At 38.5% G+C, this 23,667-nt stretch overlaps 1 protein-coding gene across 1 annotated transcript in view; it reads right to left on the bottom strand.

Annotated features, from left to right (window-relative positions):
- Positions 1–1,129: 1,129 nt before the first annotated feature.
- LOC117288502 (guanine nucleotide-binding protein G(q) subunit alpha-like) overlaps positions 1,130–23,667 on the bottom strand; it is a 46,530-nt gene continuing 23,992 nt past the window's right edge. The window contains exons 2-7 of the mRNA XM_033769384.1: positions 23,228–23,412; positions 15,774–15,928; positions 13,854–13,982; positions 11,865–11,994; positions 10,198–10,351; positions 1,130–8,556 (exon numbers count right to left, since the gene is read on the bottom strand). Coding sequence (XP_033625275.1) covers positions 8,366–8,556; positions 10,198–10,351; positions 11,865–11,994; positions 13,854–13,982; positions 15,774–15,928; positions 23,228–23,412 — 944 coding nt within the window. The 3' untranslated portion in view covers positions 1,130–8,365. The remainder of the gene's footprint in view (positions 8,557–10,197; positions 10,352–11,864; positions 11,995–13,853; positions 13,983–15,773; positions 15,929–23,227; positions 23,413–23,667) is intronic.

Raw genomic sequence — 23,667 nt, 5'->3', positions numbered from 1 at the left:
GAAAAGAACACAGAATATGGTTGAATGGTGGGGGTATCCCAGCTAGGCCTACAGCCGATTTCACGAAACGCTAGGATTAAACATATCTTGAGTTAGGACGAGTAAATTGTCCTAACTTAGGATGGGTTTAATGCGTCCTAACATCTTCGGGATACTTAACTCGTCTTAAGTCCTAAGATTAATCCTAAGTTAGGAAGAGTTTGGTGAAATCGCCAGCATGGCAACTAGTGTAGTGTGACTAGTGTCGTAATATACAAATATTGACTGTTTCGAGTGCTAAGGTTATTAGACTCCCGAGGTGATCCCCAGAGCTTCTATTTTCCTGAGGCGGAGCGGAGAAAAAATGGAACTGTCCGGGGATCACTGGCAGACTATTTATCATACTCGTACAGACTATTTATCATCCTCGACATGTAACATTCGTACGCGCATTTCAGATACACAGATGAACAACCGATTGGGTTTGAGGTGGGTAAAAAAAACGTCAAGGTACTGTGTGATAGTCTTCGGACTAACACATGGCAAACGACTATCCCATGGCCGCTTGGTTTTTAGTGAAACTAAGACATAGCATGTGACACTCTCTAATCCAATGAAAAGGCAGAATTTTTGTAAGGGGTGTTGTAATCGCGACGGTTGATTGCTTAGTTGAGTCAAAACTACTGTTTTTTTACTTCTTTGTTAATCGTGCCACTACAAAAATAGTCGCGACAACCTGTTTGGTAAACCAACAGTGTGGCTCACGACTATTCACAACATCGTAAATTACTTATGAAACACAATCAGATATCAGTGACACAAACCTTCCAGGGTGAACTACTGTGCCTGCGTCAAACATTATGCCGCAATGCATCTTGGAATTAAAAGTTAGTCGCAATAAGTGTCGAAGTCGCGACTATTTGAGGCGTGACTAGTCGAGTAGTCAAGTTCACTTCAATTTTAACCTACCCCAGCATTTTCAGTTCGTCAATCCTCAGGCTTTGCAATTAAGGACATTTTTCAAGAAGCCTTACTTTCATTACTAGACATGCAAAGCGTTCACTAAAAAAAAAAACATAAAAAAAGTTACTGCAAAAAGACAAATGAAACGGCTCGCTGATACTCGAATGAAATGACATAACTCAGTAGATTGAAGAAGACCATCAGTTTATTTATTGTGTGCAATTTTATGCAGGTTTCCAATACCGACAAGCAGGCATGCCAACAAGAAATTAAAAATATGGACGTACAATAGTAAATATTCTATCAACAATAAAAAAATTAACATGATTACAATATTATGTACTTTCCTCTCATTCACTAATATCCTGCAATTCTCCTTTTTTTTCTCACAAAAAAAAAACACTAAATATTTGTACCACAGAAAGCTAGGTGAGTCAATAGAGATGAGCACAAGAAATTGCACCAATAAAAAATGTTTACATAGCATTAAAATCTGGCATTTTAAATCGAGTTCTTTAATCTTAAATTAAATTGAATCAATTTTGTGTTTTAATTTAACGCTCGGAACGTTAACACTATCCTCTTTTTGTATTTTTGTTTTTATCTTTCTTTTAGTGATAGGTTTTTGTGCAGGGAAAAAAAAAACATTCTAAAAAAAAAACACCAACAATGCTGAATGCTCACCACAGGTACCTTGGAAAATAAAACAGCAGAGGGCAAAAGCTGTCCACTTAAAAATTAAAAACATTTTTCTGAGGATAAAAAATGACCAAAAAAATGAACAATCTAGATTGCCCATTTAGAATCGATGCCTGATGCACATAAAATGTTTTTCTAACACTTACAGAAGATGGGATTAGAGCCTTTAAGAACATAGGAAAAAGCGCATTTTTAAAAAATTCCTCTTTTTGACAGAATATAAATACTGGGTTTTTTCTGCTTTATCAAGAGCTTTTTTTAGACATAGCGTTGACTCAACACAGCAATCGTTCCCTCACGAGTGTATAGCTCACTATTTTCCTACATCAATTTACAATCAAACATCCCTAAGGAACATGCCCTAAAGCATGACCTAAGGAAAAACAAAATCTGCATTATTTTACCACCTTGAGCGCCACCCCGTGATGTACAGTACTGAGGTACGTGCCTGGTTTTTTTTTTTTTCAGTAATTAAAAAAAAAAAAAAAAAAAAACACGTCTTTTTTTTATACGTTCAGGCGCCATAGTCCCCTGGACAACGTGGTAAAAGTTTTACAAATTAGAAGAAAAAAAAACGAAAAACGACTATGAACCTTTTTTTTTTTTTTTTTCAGTTTTTTTTTTTTTTAAATCTTCCGAGGAGAATGAAAAACCAAGGCATGTTAAATGACCAGACGCATTTAAAACAAGTACATAGTTCACATATTTTTGTCTTAAAAAGTTTAGTCCAATCACACACTGTTACAATAGACTACTTACTCACCAGGACCTTACAGTACAAAGAAACTTAGAAGGTACATGTAGACCAATGTAAAGATCCAACAGTGTTATTATTATCATTATTATTATCATTATTATTATTATCATATTTATCTAGAGAAGAAAAAAAAATACTGGAAAAAAAATCACAGTTTCTGTTAAATCCCACTTGAAATAATCTTGGCAAGAAAAAACTCCCCCACAGATACACTAGCACCACTCACACCCTTACTCACTCTAAAGCATTATCAAGATGTGATGTGTACGTACCAAGAGTGCATGTGTACAAAGAACTATACACATTAAATGTCTGCCAAAATTGCAATGTTTTTTTTATTTCCACAAGAACAAAAGAAAAAAAAGTAAAAAATAATCCCACAATTGCAGTTCATTGCCTTTTATGTACTAAACCTGGAACCAGTAAACTGACATGCAAAACAAAATAATAATAAAAACTAGAATAACAATAATATAAAAAAATGAATAAATAAAAAATATCAATAGATGTGTTTATTAATATCATTGACAACGGCAGGCAGCGTTTATTTATTTTATTATTTTTTTTTTTGACAAATCCTACATACAACTTCTTCATTACTTCTAACATTCACGTTTCTTAATTATAAACCCCCAACATGTACTTGTGTCCCCTCTCGCTGCAAAAAAAATGGTGGATCACTCAAAATACTGAGTAGGTGACTGCGTTGAAACATGTACATGACATGTACGACAACAAAACTTCACCCATCAATGTTTTTAACCTTGCATCTAGGAATATATACATATACATTGTAAAATTGTACGCTACATTTCCAAGTCCCTGTACTGTACTTGTTAAAAAGTGTTACGCACAGCTGCTCAAATAAGACATGTGACAACACGAAAAGGATAAAAAGAAAAAAAAGGCTTCAAGAACCACCTCTTTTTTTGTTTGTTTCTTTTCGAGTCCGATTCATCATAATAGCCAATGGGTGGTCATAAGAATCACATGAAGCTTCAGAATAAAGGGTTTCAATCAAGCTAGCGTTAACTGGTAAACCATGTTAAAGAGCTTGGAGTAACCCACAATCGTAAACTGAAAACTGGCACACATTCCCAAAAAATTACCATCAAATTGTTTTCAGAAGATTGTTTCAAGAAATGTTTTTGGTACCTGTTGTTAATCATTAAGACAACGTAATTTTTGGTGCTTTGGGTTTTGTCAATTTGATTTTGTATCCACCAGGCACAAGGGGGCAGTGGAAAGAATGAAAGTTCAATGTATGAATGTAGAAGGTGCGTAGTATTTATTGCACACCGTTTTAAAACACTCCATTTCCAAGGAATCAAAAATTTGTGTGTTTTTTTTTTTACAAAATCATCCAGCCTCTACAAATCCACCCAGTATTATTGGACTCTTTAACGCCGACCATTTCCCACCACATAGTGTATGATTGTTTCCCTCGTAGCATGCAACAGTAATTCAAAGTTTATTGCTAAAAAACTTTCGGCGTCATAAAAAATTCCACCACTACTGTGCCTACACAAGGCAAACAACCATAACCTTTAAACTGCAGTTTTGGCCAGCATGAGTAAAAGCATGGTACATCACTCCAAATAATTATACGTTTATTTTAAAGTCCAACATTGTCTTGATAAAAATGCGCCAAAAATTCAAGGTGAAAATATACAAAGACATTGTTTTTATGCGAAAACTTGGGTCAAAGCTAGCCTTGTGCGTAGTAGGTCTCAACTTAAATAAGCAAGCTGTTGATATGTTACAAGGTACCAGTCTTAAAAATGGCAAAGAAGAAAGAAACTTGAACCAGAACCAGTTAGTTGTTACCGGTTCAAACCAGGTATAAACAGGTTTGAAACCGGTATGAACTGGTTTTGAACTCAGTGCCTTCAGATTAGACATTTTTAAAATTTCTTGCTAAGTTCTTTCCGCATGTGAGATTAAGATTTTACAAACAAGTACTGGTGCAGATTCAAACCAGTCTTCCCTCTGTTCTGAATAATACACCCACCCCCAAAAACATGAATAAATGTGAAACATTTGAGTTCTCTCGAAGCAGTCTGAATTGAATCATTCTTGATCTTAATAAAGGTTTGATGGGCTTGCTCTTCGGCACAATTCTTTCTCAAAATATCCCCCAGGATAAATGCATAGTACTGTTACTGAATGAGTTAAAGCTTCAGAAATTTCAGACTTCTAGTTATTTTTTTATATATATATTTTTTTGGTTTTTCTTTTAAGATTTTTTTTTTTTAATAAACTGAAAATTTTGTGATGTTTCCCCTTTTCTTGGGTGAATCCATGCCCCCAATCTAGATCTCACGATACTGTATGTGTGTGTGGTGTGTGTGGGTAGTTTTACCCCTTCAAACCAGGCACCTTTAACAAAAGAGGACAACAGGGTCCTCGTTTGGTGGAAGGTCCCCAGTTGGAAAGTGTGTACAAAACCAATAAGAGCTGTTGCTAAAATGTTGAGGTACAAACAAAAGAGGGACAATAAGAGATCCCTGATTGCAGGTGTTTTCACACTTGTGTGTGTGAGTGAGTGTGAATTGTTTTAAAGATACTTATTAACTAGAGAAAAATGTGCAACATACCCATCGAGGCATTGATGTACACTAAAATCCAAAGATAAATTGATATATAGATAAATAAATGGAAACTAATCCTTATTTATTTATGTATATATGACCTTTATTTTGTTTTAATATTTTTTATAAATAGCAACACATTATTACCAAAAACAAAAAGCCTGATTGGAGATATCAAAGCTGGGTAAAGAGAGGTGCATTCTAAACAAACATCGTTTTTTTTTTCTTCTTTATCCTTATAAACTACAATCTTAAGTTACACAACAACTGTACAGTTATACATGCTTGGACCAATTCAAACAGGCCTGTGGAGTAATTCTATAACCATTGAATTTATCCAGTGAGTAGTGTGGGCTGTTCGTTGTTGATAAATACTTTTTTTGTTGGTTTGTTTGTTTGTTTATATTTACTTATATATACTTTTGCAAGGTTTTTAAGATCATCAACAACTGCATACCTGCCTTCAAAATAGGCAATTTGTTTGGTTTTTGGTCCCACAGAAAGGTTTTATTTTTTATTTTTTTTTATAAGTTTTTATTTTTCATAAAATGTAATACTCTGCCAGCACGATTAAAACAAATGAATACAATTGTACAGACATAATGTCAGCAAGAAGGGGGCGAGTCTAAAAACAACCACCCGCCCGCCTTCTTGCTGTACAACTAGGAAAAAACGGCACCAAATCTACAAATGTTGTTGTGTTTGTCTCGGACCCCCTCCCCAAATCAAAAACCCCCAAAACAACTCTAGACAATTACCATCATTCCAATCATAACAAAGTGTTATCTAAATATTGTACTTGTTATTAATGTCTCTCGATGACCATTACTTTAAGTCTGTCAGCGCATTTCATTTTTGGAAGGGGGGTAACGTGGGCACAGGGAAGAAAGGGGGGCTTCAAAAATGCACCATTTTAGGCAAGGATTATTCATCAATTTTAGTTTTTGTTTTTAAACCATTAAAAAGAAACGAATAAATAGACTAGTAATTACAACATGTTTTTTTTTTTTTTTTTTTAAATGATTACGCATTTGTGCATTTCATTTCTCAAAACATACATTCATTCAATAAAAATCGCCCGCCAGATAAAAAGGAGGGGGGAGGGGCTTGGTTGGTTGGAAAAGATACAGAGCTTGATCTCCAGATAAAGCTGTGCTTGGTTGTTACTTTCTCAAGTGGTATGGACTACTCTGTAAAATCTTGTTCTCCGAACTAACTCGAGGCAATAAGATCAAGATCAAGACAATAAGTAAGAGCAACCCTTAAACAGGGCTTTGCTGTCAACGTACCAATCAATCTTTTGCCTAGCTTTTCAATATTAACACTGAGATTGTGAAAAAAAAGTGGAGAACAAAAAAATGGATAAAAACAAAACAAACAAAAACAACCATGATGAAGAGTAGATTATAATTCTTTTTTTAGTGCCTAAAACGTGTTAATTTCACTGTCGATATGCCAACACAAGTACAAATTTTTTATTTTTTTAAGACGTCTTACAAATGAGTCTTCACACAGACCACCAAATTCATGAAATCTAGCACCACTAAAACAGCTACAAGAGACCTTAATTAGACAAGACAATACTACCCGGGTACCGCCGGTTTTCTTTTTTTTTCTTCGAACCCCCCCCCCCCCCCCCCCCAAATTCCCACTTCCGCTTGACACTAGGTGGTGTACTAGGAAGTGATACAAAACATTCTTTGATTAGGTTGTATTATTTTTTTTTTCTTTTACACGAACTTGCGATACTTGATTTTAAATTATTAATTTTTTTTCTTTTGCTTGTAAGACACTCGTGGTGGAACAGTGCCCCCTAATAAATTACAATCAAATAATTGAATTTCTCACCGGTATCAATACAATTATTATTATTATTTTTTTTCATATTTTTTATTTTTTTTTATTTCCGTTCCGTTTTTTGTTCCCCCTGGTTTTAAAAAATCTGTTTTGAAGTAAGAGGTCCTGTGGAAAGGTTATGGTAATTTCATGAATTTTGTTTTGTTTCCCCTTTCATAAAATTGCATCGGTTTTTAAACTGTCAGTGAAAAAAAAAAGCCACTGACAAACTGAAAAATTGAGTTTTTAATTTGATTCGTCACCAAACGGTTAACAATTAAAATGGTTGCTATGCAAGTAAAAGGCGTTAGTTACTACTTTTGTACATTGGTAAGTGACCCTTGACATAAAAACAAAATGTCAACCACATACCATCACTTGACTTTTGACCAAAGGTCGTCCAAAGGTCGTCTGATCGCCTCTTGGCTCGTATGGCAGTATCAATGAACAAAAAAGATGAGACCAGTCCCTTCAGCTGATTCATTTGCTAAAAAAAAAAAACGAAAAACGCCTTCCTCAGAATAAGATTAACTAGTATCACAGAAGTAAAATATTTTCAGTTTTTTTAAATATATATATATAAAAGAAAATTACTTAAATATTAAACATTTGTTTGGACAAAAAAATAATAATAACCAAAAAAAAACAATTTGAAACATGGTAAATATCTTTCGTACTGACATTTTGAAAAACATAATTTTAGGGAGATGTTACATTGTCTGATGCTGATACAATATCCAAGCAAGTTGTCTGACTCAGTTTTTTTCTTCTTTCCAACATAGAAAACACAGACCTCTCAATAAAAATGAACCGACTACGCATCACACTTTTGAGTCCTATCGCTGTGACAGCGATATCAACAACTCGTGTGTGGCGTTCGGCTAGTTTTTTTTTGTTTTTTTTTTCGTTTTAAAAATGTCCAAACAGACACTGTCAAAACTTCAGTGTCCTCTTAGCAGCTGCGTACATGAGTCACGGACCGGTGGGGTCACCAATGAATAAACGGGGTACCGACCACTTGGCGGTGTGTTCTTACTTAAAAAAGACCCCTGACAATCTGCCACAATTTCCGCACGCTTGAACTTCCAGTTGAATTCATCAATTAAGAACCTGTTCTTATTGATTACAGCTTTGTTTAAAAACAACTTACTTGGGAAAGTCCAAAACGTGCCGGCACGTCATTTAACACAAAAAGTCCTAGGCAAGCCCCCTTTTTCTGTTTTTAAACCCCCGGATGACAAAATTCACTCGCTCCCTCACTTTTTTATTTTTAAAATAACAAAACAAACCACGAGTCCACACAAAATTGGTGCCCCATAGTGTTTCACCGTTCATGTACGCATTAACTGCACATACACATTCATGACAGGCCACTCCTAGACGCGTTATTATGTTGTGAACACATTATGTAACAACGGTCAGTTTATAAAAGTGGCCAGCGTGATTGAAATTACAACAAAAGGCTACGTGGCTAGGACCCCGGCCCCCGGGTGAAAACGCTCACTCGCATTGGCCGACGGACATAAAATCACGCTCTACACTACACCAGGTTGTATTCCTTAAGATTCAACTGCAGGATGGTATCCTTGACTGCGGCAAACACAAAGCGAATATTCTCTGTGTCGGTGGCGCAGGTGAAATGGGAATAGATGATCTTATCGCTGTCGGGGTTCAGCTCCACAAACATCTTGAGAATGAATTCCCTAGCTGCTTGGGCGTCACGTTGTGGACCTGTGTTTTAACAAAGAGAGCAAACGAGACATGTAAACTTCACTTTCATTCTCCAGAAGACAATCAGAGCATACTGATCGAAACGTCGAGTTAAACCAACGGTTCTTTTCAGAACCACCTCAACTCATTTAGAGAAAGTTATTACATGGTGTTACCGCAAACTCTTCTATATCTTATTTCCACCATGCAAAGTTTCAATTCCTACTTAAACTTCACTTTATCAACTGACCAATATTAACCAGACCCCCTCATCATTAAGGTGGGCATTGAATTTCATTCTTGAGAGGCACATCAATTTTCTATGGTAAGGAGCACTTTATGAGCAAAATTTGAATCTGTATTGAAACATTGCAAAGGGCACCACAGCAAAAGCAGAGGGCACCACGGCAATTGCTTAGGTGAAATGGGTTATGGTGTTTCTGGCACTAGCAGATAAGTGCGCACCAGCAACTTGTAAACCATCGCTTAACACCACAAGGTGAGGGCTGCACGTAACTGGTTTGAGCTACAACCCAAACCAACTGCCACCACAGGCATGCTATTGGGCTGAAACAGGGTTACCCCCTTCACTGTCCGTGAGGATTTAGGCATGGGTATCATCCACTAGGAGCCACCTACTCCTGAAGCTAAAACAGGGTTACCCCCTTCACTGTCCGTGAGGATTTAGGCATGGGTATCATCCACTAGGAGCCTGCTTGGTAGAGCAGAACGCAGTATCTTCCTAACTTTTTACAAAGCAAGTGCCTTGCTCAAGGGCACAAGTGTCATGACCTGGTGTCGGACCCACACTCGGCTGCTGTCAATACCAGAGCTTAAATCCGGTGAACTAGTCAACTTGGCCACAACACAACAATACATAAATGGGTCTTATAACTTGAAACATACATGTAGCTCTTCTTATGTTGTTGACATGCACCATGGGTGTGATATCTAATGAGTACCATCAGGTCTTAAACAGAGGCCATGGACTTGGTGCCCCCTTCAAAAGTTTCTAATGGAAGTGGCCTTTTTCAAAATGAAAATGGCCTTGCCCTTTTCAAAGATGAAATTCCAGGCAAGTACCATTACCATCATGAGTCAAACCCCTCCCAAACCCTACTCTGGGCTGTGAAGCCCTGGGCCCAACTTCATAAAGCCTGTAAGCACACAAATTTACTTAACATGAAATTTCTTGCTTGATAAAAACAGGATTACCAACCAAATTTCCCACGTCATTTTCAGCACAAAACAAACAACAGCTGATTACCAGTATCAAGCAATATGCAACAAATGGAAATTTGGTTGGTAATTCTGTTTTTATCAAGGAAGAAATTTCATGCTAAGCAAATGTTTGTGCTTACAGGCTTTATAGAATTGGGCCATGTGGTGTATTTTCCACCTCTGAGAAACTTGACAGTCAAGTTGGCTCAGTGGTTTCTGTCCCTGCCTTTCACCTCCGCGGACTCCGGTTCGAGCCCGGACCAAAGCCTTGCATGTGGATTAGGTTTTTCAATCCCTACTTGACTGCGTGGGGTTTCCCTGTGGGCATTTTCCTCCCACGCCTAAAACTGAGATTTCTTCATTGTCTTCTCTACAAAAAGTTGACGAGATGTTTCCATAAGTATGCTTTGTCGACTATAAACATCAGATTCAGAAACTTACCATCAAACTCAGGGAAGTAATCTACAAGATGTGAGTGCATTATCTTTTCTTCCAGGAGATCTTTCTTGTTAAGGAACAGGATAACCGATGAGTTCTGGAACCACGGATACGTGATAATTGTCCTAAACAGTGCTTTGCTTTCCTCCATCCGATTCTACAATAAGGATTAAGAAAAAACAAAACTGCATTTTTATCTCAACACCGATTTTTAATAGACCACTTCCACAACGGAATGCACCTCCTAAGAATGCACCTCCACCATTTCCTTTCATTTTGGGAGTCAATTCTGTTGTGCACAATTTTGACTGGCGCGTGACTGCGCTGTGCAAATGGCCTTCAGATGTTGAATTTTAAAACAGTCAAGCTTAAGATCTCTTAAATTACTGCAGTATCCGTTGCAAAAAAAAAAAGGATTCAAACTGGCTATTTCTCCTGGGCATGCTCGGTGTTCTAGTGGTAAGACATCTGCTCTAGAACGACAAAGGTCCTGGGTTTGAATCCAATCAGTGTAACATGCATGTGGATTTTTTTTCACAGAACTCGGGGAAAGTACTGGGTATACACAATGGTATACAGTGCTTTACAGCCACATCAGTGTATGGGTAAAAACACAATATCAAAACTATGTTTCAAGACACACACACTATTGTATTGTGAGCATAATTATCGTTGGCAAAGTGCCTGGGCCCAATTTCATAGAGCTGCTAAGCACAAAAAAAATGCTTAGCATGAAATTTCTTCCTTGATACAAACAAGATTACCAACCAAATTTCCAGTTACATAGGCCTTTCGCTTGTTACTGGTATTCAGCTTTTGTTTGCTTAAATCCTGAAAATCATGTGAAAATTTGGTTGGTAATCCCGTTTTTATCAAGGCAAAGATTTCATGCAAAGCAATTTTGTTATGCTTAGCAGCTCTATGAAATTGGGCCCAGGCCTTGAATATAATCTTTTAGAGGGCAATGTCATTCTCATGGCCAGGTCTTTCCAATAGAGCTCTACAGGGAAAACCTTTGAAATAGCACAAAGGCCATGGCCAGGTCTTTGCGAGAAAACAAAAATCAAAAAGAAATTTGTTGCATTTCAACACAGGCTTTGGACTTCGTTCTTGAAGGGGCACAGCAATTTCCCTCTGGTAAGGCGCGCACCTCTATGAGGATATGTAAATTTGTACAGAAACCTTGCAAAGGGCCCCACAGCAAAAGCACAGGGTACCACAGCAATCGCTGTGGAAGCCATGGCCTATAATGAGGCCTGCTTACAGGTTTGTGTTTCTTTGTAATGATTAAGTCAGAGGCAATGGGTGACTGTAGGTTCGCTCGTCCCCAGCTCCTTGCTTTAACCAAAGGCGCTGGGATGGGCAAACCTATCATGCACGCACATTGATTTAATAATGCGCAGTCCCATCATGCATCACACTCACACTGCGCCATATTTCTATGCACTGCCTGTACTTCCTGAACAAGAATCTGTGCAAGCTGATTAGCCCATCCCAGTGGTTCTGGATAGACTGGCCGCTGGGGCCGAGCGAAGACTGTAGGTTGTATCCAAAATGTCATCTAAGGCTAGGGCTGCGAATCAATGCTTACTGTAGCAGAAAACTCTGTACTTATCTAAGCATATTTCGTACATTGGCTGACATCTAGATATGATAAGCGAATTATTTACCTCACTATCGGACTCAACCAGCACTTGGTCATATTCACTTAAGGCGACTAGGAACATGATGGATGTAACGTTCTCAAAGCAGTGGATCCACTTGCGTCGCTCTGACCTCTGGCCTCCTACGTCGACCATTCTGGAATGGGCAAAGAAATAATACACACAAACAAGGTTAAACAACAAGGTTAAACACCAAGGTACCATTCGACCATTCTGGAATGGGCAAAGAAATAACACACACAAACACGGTTAAAGACCTGCTTGAACGAAAATGTCAAGTCGTAAACTTTGCTGAAATTCACTTAAAATGTTTTCAAAGAATAGGGAATTCATATGACTATAAAAAGATTTAAATTGTGTTAAAAAAACAATCATTTTGAATGCCCTTATCCAGCGCTTTTCTGAGAGATTTGCGAAAAGCCGTGTTACGTAATCACTCTCAAAACGTCATCTCTGGGAGCTCCAATTTGTAAAGACGCTTTGTTGTAGCGTGGAGGCATAACAAAGCAAGCTCCCAGAGATGACGTCAGCGGCATTGTCCTTTGACACGCGCTCTCAACGGCAGAAGTGTTTTTAGTTTTTCAAAACCTTTAGGTTGGGGCCTGATTTTGTAATCGATAATTACGAAAAATTCAGAAGTGTACACATATCAAAATTACATTAAAATGGTGAACAAGTGCATTATAAACAAGTTAAAATACCATTTCCGTTGAAAACATTCCGCTCAGGTAGCTGTTTAAACAACAAGGTTGAACACCAAGTAACAAATAACTCTTGCAGGCCCCCTTTCGTTCTCAAGTGGGCTGAGCCGTTACTCAAAAGCTATCTTTACAAACGTTATTCTTATTATATATTTCTGGTGACGAAACCAAGGATGCCTCATAAGTGAACTTAATCACTGTAACTCAGAAACCTGATAAAACCTATAAGCAAGGGTGTTGCTATATATGTGAACCAGAAACACCTGGGTTAACCCCTACTCTTCCGTGATATGTGTTCTCTTATGTTCACTACCAACCCTACATGTAGGACACGGGACCTACAGCTTAATGTCCCATCCAAAGGATAGTTATGGTAAAGTATCTCGCTTGAAGGTACAAACGACGTGACCAAGACTCAAACTCACACTCTGTGGATCAGAAACACCAGAGCTTGAGTCCGGGTCTATGGCCCTTTTGAAGACCACATCTTCAGCCCTGACTTTGGCTCTGGCTTATAATGCTATGCCTTCCTGTTTCAAACTTACTGACAGAGCCTAAACCAGAGCTACAGCCAAAATGTTGAAAATGGCCGAAATGTCGAGGCATTCTACCTCAAAGATCCACCCACCTTTAAACTTGTTGGTCATGTGTCACACACATTTTACCAAATAAAATTACAACAATTTCAACGACTTTTATTTGGTAAATGTGTACCCTGGCCCAACTGCTTGTCTAGCTGTGCAGAACTGAAGCCATCAAACGCGAGCAACCCCAACAAAAAGGTTTCTTCAAGAATTTTGAAATTAGTGTCCAGTGGATTCTAAATGAGTTTGGGTTTGGCAGTCAGCAAATCAATCCAACTATTGTCCAAAGTCTAGGGGCTTTGTCACATGAGGCAACTTTTACTGGCAACTTGGAGGCAACCAACTGCAGTGCATACTACCACACAACTTTTTATTTTGTTATTTTTTTTATGTAAGTCCACCCCAAACATGAGTAAAAGCCACTCTAGGTAAGGGGCTACAAGAAGAACATAATTCCTGTGGTAGCACAGGAGTAATTTTTCAACTAATGTCTTACAGTTCCAAGAAACATTCAAATGTGAATATCCTTCTTCTTAGAGATTGCCTTGAATTGGTTGCCTGCATAAGTTAACCTTGAAACTTTCGCTCTGCCAAAAGTTTAAAACAAGAAACAAACCGGCCAAGATTACAGTTATGATTAATGAGCGTTCAGTAACCATGAAATACCTTACATTACATCATTCGTACACAGTCCTTCCAAATATACCCACCTGAAAATAATGGAGTCTAAATCAAATGGGTACTCGATGATGCCTGTTGTAGGCACTCGTACTCTCAATACATCTTGTTCTGTGGGAACGTAGTTTGCATTAGCAATTCGCCTTAAATCGGAAAGGTAGCTGTAGAAAGAGGAATAAAAAGAGGAAAAGAAACATGAATTATTTCTTCAAACAGGCAAAATGTTCAAAAAACACAGGTAAGGCTTGGGGTCAAATTCACAGATCCTGACAGCTGCTTACAAAGCGGCCATTAGTAAACTTTCATTTCATAAATACATGAACTGTTAAACCAAAACAAGGTAAGAGAGCACTAGCTTGCTGGCGGGACTTTCTTGCAAGCAGATGAGTTAGACCTGGCTCATACTTCCTACAAATGCGGATGCAAAATGTTGACGCCACATGGCTGTTTTCGTTGCAAAATTTTGTGACATCTAAACTTGTATCGCATTCGCATTCGCATTCACAGGAAGTATGAACCGGGCTTTAAGCAGCAATGCAAATCCATTGTGAAATTAAGCACATCAATTCGCCAACCTCGGCCAAATTCCATAAAGCTGTTAAGCAGAAAATACTGCATAGCAAATTTCTTAACTTGCAAAGCAAAAAATGAGGGGAGCATTAGTTGCAACAATGTTAAGCTCATGATGGAGTTTTGGCTGGTAACCAGTTTTTGTTAAGCAAGATATTCTGTGCTTTTAGGATTCATGAAATTGGGCGGAGGCAATAGTCTGAAATTAGATATTACTCAGAATTCTTTCATTTCTGCTATTTAATGCAATTTCCCTTATTGTTTTGGTTTGGATCAAACCTGAAGTGAGTTTTCATTGGAAACAGTATTCTTCAAAGGTATCCAGGAAACAACAACAAAAAATCATCACCTGTTATGTGTGAAATTATTACAAATTTGCAGCATTCTGGTTGACAGCAATAGTCAAATGGAAATAATTGATCACTCAGTACAGGATGGGAGAGGGTAAGGGACAAAAAAAGGACCATTGTTATTAATATTTTTCCCCTTCTTTTTGTTGGTGCTGCTGATGGGCTTAGGAACGTGTTCCTTAACCACTGCACTGCCACCGTGTGCCCTGCCCGTTACCAGCTTGTCTCTTGACGTCATTCCATTGACGCAGGGGAAACACTAGGCCTTTTTTTTTAGAAGCAGTTGGCAAGGGATGACTAAAATACAGCAACAAGGGGTGACCTTGGCGCATGCAATCCTGACAGTCCAGTCACAGCTACTCTTGATTGGTTCAAATGACTGATTTTTAGAGGGTCCTCTAGGACTAGAGGGTCTATCGATTGATAGACTATCCTCAACACCCCCCTCCCCCCCAAACCAACACAGTTTCTGCCAGCAAAAGTTCAATCCAAAAACTACCAATATTTTGGCGCCAAACACTAATATTTTGGATGATGCTCAATAATCATAGCTGCTAAAAACATCAAAACCAACGACAGAGAGTTTGATGCTATGGCTATGAGCAACAACAAGGCCCTTATTCATGGCTTTGCCTATTGTCAAATTTCTGCAATGGCTGTGTAGTTAAGAATGCCTAGCACTACCACAAGCAAACAAAATTCCCTGCATGAAATACGCTTGATGTTAGCGCAAAATTCCATGCTTCTGTAAGCGCTGATTCTTTGCTCACGGTAAGCAGAGCCACGAAACTGGGCCCTGTTGGTTTTATAACCAAAGCTGTGATTGGTCAAATGCACCATACGCCTTTCTTAATATTTATGCATGAGGTACGTCACAATGCTAATCCAAAATGAGGCGATTGGCGCAGCCACTGCAAGTGGTTGGGGACTTGCGCCCATAGCCTCGTTTTGGGTAAGAAGTATGATGTCATGCATAAATATTAAGAGAGGCGTATAGAGGCGCTGGGCTAAAGGGAGCCAACGATTACTTACTATTTTGCTGAATCTGTAAGCTGGTATTCCCTTCTTCTGTCGTAACACTCCTGTATACCTGAATCACTCCATAAACTTTCTATGTACGTTATGTTCGGTTCTAAAAACTGTGTTACTGTCTCGTGGTCTATTAATCTAACATCATGTGACCTTTTCTGTGGAGATAGAAGAAAAAGAAAAAGAAAAAGTTGTCAGAAAGAGTCTCAGTGATGGACCATGGATAATTACAGAAAGTACCTACTTGCAACAATCTCAGTTGTCAAAAAACGTTGCTTCACAAAAGTAGCAACTCTCTTTGTTGGGGGGGGGGTGGCAAGTGGGGGGGGGGGGGAAGACATAATTTAGTGTATCAAATCATTCATTGTGGATTTTTTTGTTATCTCATTTTGGGTGGGGGAGCAGCAAAGTTCCTGGGGGGAGACACTTCAAACTGGCTGGGCTTTAGAAAAAAAATACATTTTTGCATGAGATATTTAAAATGTAGCCCATCCTTTTTTTATGAAAAAGAAAAAGTTGTTTTAATTTTTGTATTAACGATTTTTTTTCTTTGGCCTTAATAAACATAGATCTTAGTTTGCTGACCTCGCTTCCAACATACCAAATTATAAACAAAAGGTACAGGGGAAAACACCAACACATTCCCCTCCTATTAATACTACATGTACACAAGACTGATCCATCCATCTACAAATGTACATGAAGCAGCAAGGTTCACCAACAAAGCCAGTTTCAATTACAACTACCCACCCCCTCAAGAAAAGGGTAGTCAGCATGACAACAAAAGATTCCCCAGTCATGAAAACCCTCACACAAAACCCCCACATTGACCTATGCATTATTGGTAAGGGGGGGGGAGGGATTGCTCCGCCACAACAGACGCCTTTGTGCATAGGGTCTTGTTAACAAGTCTCACCTAATATTCAATTGGGCCTAAATGCCATGTTATTGTGGTCTCCAGTACTTTGTGTTCATCTGGTTGAAAAGCCAGAAAACACCCTCCTGATCTGAGTAGAACGGATCAAAGACCACCGTCACTCTTTGCTTCTGCTGCTGCCCACGGTGTTTTGCAAATTATGCAGGTACTGAGTACTGCTGCTACCAAACATTAAGACCACAATTTTAAAATCATGTTAAGCGTCTTGCCTTTTTGAAAAAGAAGGAAAGATGGACTTTTTTTTTACAATTGGCCGCCGACCCATTTTTAAAGACAATCAGCTTGGCTATTTTTCAAAATTAATTTTTTATGTCTCAGATCCTTTTTTTTTATTATTAAAAAAAAAGAGAGAACAAAAAAAGGGAGGCGGCCTCTAAAAAGGAAGCAGGCGGGGACACTAAACTTGTTGTCCTTCTCTTTGGCCTTGTTGGAAAGCTTTCTACTGGAGTATTTCAACTTAAGGGCACGAAGGCATTGACCAAGGGGCACAGAGGCAATCAACTTCATTGCCTCAAAAAAGTATCATTACAAAGGTTTCACTGATCTGTCAGAAGCTCTTAACCTATAGTACTAAATATCTACATTGAACATGTACCTGTTACCGGCAAAACACATCAAGCCATTACCCATCCAATCATTTTTTACCACCCCCTACCCAAACAACTGTCTAGCAGAAATGACTATTGTTTACACCAGGGAGATACAAGTCTGATTTACCCTTTGCTTAATAGGCCAGATGTACTTTGTTCCTGTGCGGGCAAATGCCCTTTCTTTCTTAATAAAAGAGGGCACCTCTGTATTAAAAATTTAACCTTCTACTTGAACATTTCAAGGGGGCAGGCACCAAGGGCGATTTCCTCTAATGCAGGCCTGGAATTACACCTGGAGGCCATGGTCTCCCTTGCCCCTGGTCTTAACCTTGGTGCTCCTACAAAAGTTTCCCAATAGCCTATAAGATTTTCCAATGAAAAGTGTCCTTTGCAAAATGAAAATGGTCTTGCCCTCTCAAAGCTGTAATTCCAGGCCAGCCTTTACCCAATGAGGAATCAGACTGAATTTGAAATCATCATAATGGTTAAATGACCCCGTCTTTCATTTCTGTTGCCCCCCTGGTTTAAACCCTGCCTCGGACCAAAGCCCTGGGTCCCTACATTGACCTGGTGGCATGCGTTTTCTCCAAAGTTTTTTCTAACGAATGTTCTTTATTGAAAGTTTTTGTATGAAACCCCATGTAAAAAAACCTGCTAATAACTGTTAAAGGGGCTGTGTCATTATTAATGCTGGCCTGTGGCTGCACGTGGAGTTATGAACTGTCACTCAGTTTACTTCCTGCCCCCACACACTCTCAATAGATTCATAGGGGGGGGGGGGTCAGCACTTGCATGAAGTAACTGGGTGGGAGTTCAGTATAGCCGTAGACCTGCTTTGATCATGGCAAACACAGCCCCTTTTAAGTGTTTTGCTTTTATTTTGTTTGCATACTAAAGGCCAATTTTAAACTGCATGTCAAGACATTCTTGATAAACCCATAAATAAATTTACAAAAATGGCAGCTTTACGACAAAAAAAAACATTTCCAGGTTAATCGGTACTAAATATTGTCTTAAAATTTGTTTTGAACACAAAATTAAAAATCATCATTTATCTATTTGTTTTCCCCCTTCACCGAGCAGAATAGGCAATTCAGCAAAATCAACTGTTCCAACCAAAATCGTTTAAGAAAAGAGGCAATTCAAACTGATTTTCAAGCCCAAAAAAGAAGCCTTTAACTTTGTACTTCCAGTATTAATCTAAATGTACGTAGTATTCCTAATTATTCCGAACATTGTAAAATGTTGGGGCTTTGATCTCTTATGCACAGGTACTACCACACTTTTCTTTCTATGAAATTCTACCCAGATTCATCCATTTCAAGATGTCATTCAGCCATCAAAGTCTTGCAAACCCAAAAACAACATTCTAGCAGAAAGAAATAATTGTTCATAAAACAACAGGTCCGAGCTGCATATACTATGCAAACACCAAATGGAAACAATGCATCTAGCTGCAGCACACGTTCCCCCAGATATTATAAAATTAAATTGTCAATTTCCAGTGCTGCTGAAACAGCAGCAGGGAGAGTGGAGTCAGTCTCGGCACACACACACACACACAAGCTGTCTCAGCACTACACCAACATGTCCTGAAAACCGGTCGGGCCCTACCCCTCCTCCCCTCAATTGAATTATAATACCGGGAGGAAGTGCAAGCATAATCAAGCCCGTTGAGTCAGCTTAGATGGGGAATGATCCTCCATCCGGAAATTACATCGCCAGGTTTGGTATATAGAGAGTGCAGACTCTATAACATGTCCGCTGTGCACTTGTACGTGAGCAAGAGTACCTGTGGCTATCAGTCAGCTCTGTGCGTGTCTACATCTACCCTCGGCCATAAGGTGGTATGGGGGACAACAAAAGCCAAACCACAAGGGAGGTAACCCATGGCAACCAGTGACAACTACATGGTTTTGACAAACCCTGGACAATGGATACACAATTAGGATGTGACATGGACCCAGCGAGGGGTAAAAGTGCAATGACCTTGGGGGGGGGGGTGGGGGTGTCATCCCTTGGAACACCCTTGGAACATCTGTCATTATTAAAGGCAGTGGACACTATTGGTAATTGTCAAAGACTACTCTTCACAGTTGGTGTATCTCAACATAAACATAACATAACAAACCTGTGAAAATTTGAGCTCAATCGGTCATCGAACTTGCGAGATAATAATGAAAGAAAAAATACCCGTCACCTGAAGTTGTGTGCGTTTAGATGGTTGATTTCGAGACCTTAAGTTCTAAATCTGAGGTCTCAAAATCAAATTCGTGGAAAATTACTTCTCTCTCGAAAACTATGGCACTTCAGAGGGAGCCGTTTCTCACAATGTTGTATACCATCAACCTCTCCCCATTACTCGTCATCAAAAAAGGTTTTATCCTAATAATTATTTTGAGTAATTACCAATAGTGTCCACTGCCTTTAAGCTTTTATTTTTGAATCATGGGGGGGGGGGTGAGCTTTTCTTTCTCAATGTGTTTAACTCATGAACAATTCATACTCAATGTAATCAGTTAATTTATACAATGTCAATTTTTGCATAGCAGCTCTATGAAATTGGGCCTTGGTTGTTGCACAACCAATATTCTTTGCATTCGCTTTAGTTTGATGTAGGAACATAATGTGCTTGTAATGTACCAATCCCCCGGAATTTTTGTTCCTAACAAAATTGTCTTTGATCATGTTGAAGGCGTAAATTATGTTAATTTTGAGACATTTTATGTCAGTTTTTAGAGTCTGGTATTCCCTCATTAACCTAGTTCGAGTAAGTCTCTCATAACAGATCTGGACAAAAGGACGAAAATTATTAGAGCTGCTTTTAAGCACTATAAGTTCCTATAAACAGAATAAGGTTACCAGTCGAAATAACATTTAAAATGTCAGATTTGTGACTGGTATCCTGCTCATTTATGCTTAGCAGAAATTCGTTCAGCATTATTTGCTGCTTAAGCAGCTCAATGAAGTTGGGCCCAGGTGTGTGGAGCGCACTTTGCTTGCATTAATTGTCTGACTTCACACTGATACCCTATCAATCTATCAATCAATCAATCAACCAATAAATCAATCAATCAATCATTCAATCAATCTTGATTACAATCATAAACCACAATAGTGAGTGTGGACTCAATCGGCCAATCACAACTCCTGTAGAAGCAGGTGCTCTCCAGAGGACACATTTAATTTAGTGCACATCTTCAATGTACAGCAATTTTAGGCGAACCCTTTTACATCCACATTGTAATGGAGAGGGCACATTTAATTTAGTGCACATCTTCAATGTACAGGATTTTTAGGTGAACCCTATTAGTATTACATTGAATTATCCCGCTTGCAATTTTGACCATTCAACACTACATGTACATGTATTCAACATCCAGACTTCAAAGAAATGACAATTGTTTTTTAAAACAATCGTGTATGGTGATACTTTGTCATTGTGAAGCTAGTTCTGACGTCATTCATAACTGTGGTTCATGTATACACTGTAGACTGTATAGTTTAATAGTAGCTTAAATGTCTAGTGCATACTGAACAATTTTAAAACTAGACTTACTAGAATGGTTAAAACTAGACTTAGTCTTCTTACGTAAAATAAACTCTAACAGAGGATGGATATACATCTGGGCCCAATTTCATGGCTCTGCTTACCGCCGAATTCTGCACTTACAATCACGATTCCCCGCTTACATGCAAGCGCCTAATTTCTGCGCTAGCCTTGTAAGCGTAGAATGCCTAGTAACGTGGAGTACGCACGCGCAGAAGCCAAAATTCGCCGCTAACCCATGAAATCAGTTGCCATAAGCACAGAATTTCCTGCTTCCGTAAGCGCCGGTTCTGTGCTTACGGTAAGCAGAGCCATGAAATTGGGCCCTGATATGTGCAGGCCTGTATGCTTTGTTTTTGAAAGGGCAAGGTCGACGAGGTTTTTTTCTCCTTGGTAAGGAGTACCCTATGAGGAAATTGTCAATTTCTACTGGAGAATTTCAAGGGCACCAAGGCAATGACCAGGGGGCATGGAGGCAATCGCCTTCGTTGCCTCCAGGAATAACCAGGTCTGCAAGTGCTCTGTTAAGTGTGTAGTGTATACTGAACGATTGACTTGGTTTACTCACTGGTAGAATAAATTCGGGACGTTTTTATGTGTCTGATAGCCAGTAATACTAACTCCATTTCTCTTGAGAATACTCAAAATGTAGAGACACAGTGAAGTATTCAATACAACACTTTGACCCTGTGAGTCCCCCTTGACATTTCATTGGTGAGGTTGTGAGGTTATATTTTGGGGGTTTCCCATACTGTAGGTTCTTTTTTTTCTTTTGGGGGGGGGGGGGCAAAAGAAACAAAATAAAAAGTTCACATATTTACAAATAACCCACAGGGTTTACAGAAGGTAATGGTGAAAGACTTCTCTTGAAATATTATTGAAATATTATTAATATTCCATGAAATGCTTTACTTTTCGAGAAAACATCAAAACAATTATCAATTCTCGATATCGAGAATTACAGATTTATTTAAACACATGTCATGACACGACGAAACGTGCGGCAACAAGGGTGGGTTTTCCCGTTATTTTCTCCCCACTCCGATGACCGATTGAGCCTAAATTTTCACAGGTTTGTTATTTGTTATGACTGATTGAGCCTAAATTTTCACAGGTTTGTTATTTCATATATAAGTTGTGATACACAAAGTGTGGGCCTTTGGACAATACAGTTTACCAAAAGTGTCCAATGGCTTTAAGTCAATCAAAATTTTGAGTTGTCCGCAACTTTTTTCAGTAGCCCGCATGGCTGCACATAATTTTTGAAGGGTGTCCTGTCTGCAAAGTTTTTCTGGTTAGCTAAGTTTATTGTAAGCTTAACAGATATAGGCCCCTCCCAGTTGGGCTCAACAATTCTTACGAAGCCCCAATAAAATCAAAGCATTTTGTAAACTTTGTAAAGCAAAAAAAAAACCATGACAGCATGTAAACCAATTTTGTGGTCACTAAAGGCCAACCTGCTACAGTGTATACACTTGCTACATTACGAACAATCCTAAATCCTACATTACATTGTGCATCAACCAAAGCCGGGACAAAACACTTCAGACAAAGGAGGTCTTGGAATGTAAAGGTGGAACAAATGATCAGGAACTACATTGTATACAATTCTGCTCCTGAGTGCTTACTCATAAGGAAGTGCACATGTAATTGTTCGGAAGGGAGCACTAAGAATTTGAAAGCTAACTTCCATCCATCAAGATCTGTCTGATCCTCCAGCAAAACTAGAATCCTCACTTCTGGTTGAACAACAGCTCTAATCCATTTAGGAAATCCTGTCCTACATTATACGTGTACATGTACTGAATGCAAAATGCACGTACACACAGTTTTAAAAACAAGAACCTCTCTCTCAATATAATGTTATTAATATTACTATTATTATTATTATTGTTATTATTATTATTATTATTATTACTATTATTATTACTGGTTTATGGTAAAACAAATCTTGTTTGTCACAGTCCAGAGACTGAATTAAAATTTAGACTTACATTTTTATATAAAATTATAAAATGTAAAAAAAATGCAAAAGCACAGGAGCATATAAAACCACAGCAGTTTCTGAGAAAGCTTGGTAACTTTAAGTCAAAATTGTTAAGGTTAAAATTTCTATTGGAACTTTGCAAAGGTTACCCCAACACAAACTCAGGGCACCACGGCAACCGCTTAGACCTTTATCATGGTGCAGCCACCTTGAATTTCTCCCATTGATATCAATAATACCAAACTGTAAAATAGTCAGGTTCCTAATTTGCAAAATGATTATCAGCATTCATTGTTGTGATTTGATACAAGGTACATGACCAAGATGGAGGCAGCATGATGAAGGTCCATTGGTGCTGTGGGTTACTTTGAGGCTTCTAACCCCAGTCCTTACCTCATTTGTTGGGTCACCATAGGGAATCTTCAATGTGTCCATGGCCCGGATCATTGCATTTGCCGCCATGAAGATATTCTGATACACCAACTTGGTGAAGGTTTTCCTATCTTCTTCTGAGTACCCGGACCCGTGAATAATCCTCATCTGTTTGATAAATGTACTCTTACCACTCTCTCCAGTTCCTGTTTTAAAAAGAAGGAAGAAAGGAGAAGTTTTAACAAATATTGTAAAAAGCAAAATTTTGTACAAATGTAGAGAAGTACAAGTAAGATTTGAAACTTTGTATGGTGTGAGTATAATTATGTGTAAATCTTATAGATTTGCAAGTTGTCGACCACCGGTTCTTTTCAAAACCAACACTACCCAAAGAGATTTACACATGGTGCTACCGCAAACCTCACCTAATTAAAGAAGTACAATTTGTGCAAATAAAGAAG

Source organism: Asterias rubens, chromosome 3, assembly GCF_902459465.1.
Source record: "Asterias rubens chromosome 3, eAstRub1.3, whole genome shotgun sequence".
NCBI lineage: Eukaryota > Metazoa > Echinodermata > Asteroidea > Forcipulatida > Asteriidae > Asterias > Asterias rubens.
Note: the sequence above shows the minus strand (reverse complement) of the source record. Positions and strands in the feature narration are given on the sequence as shown.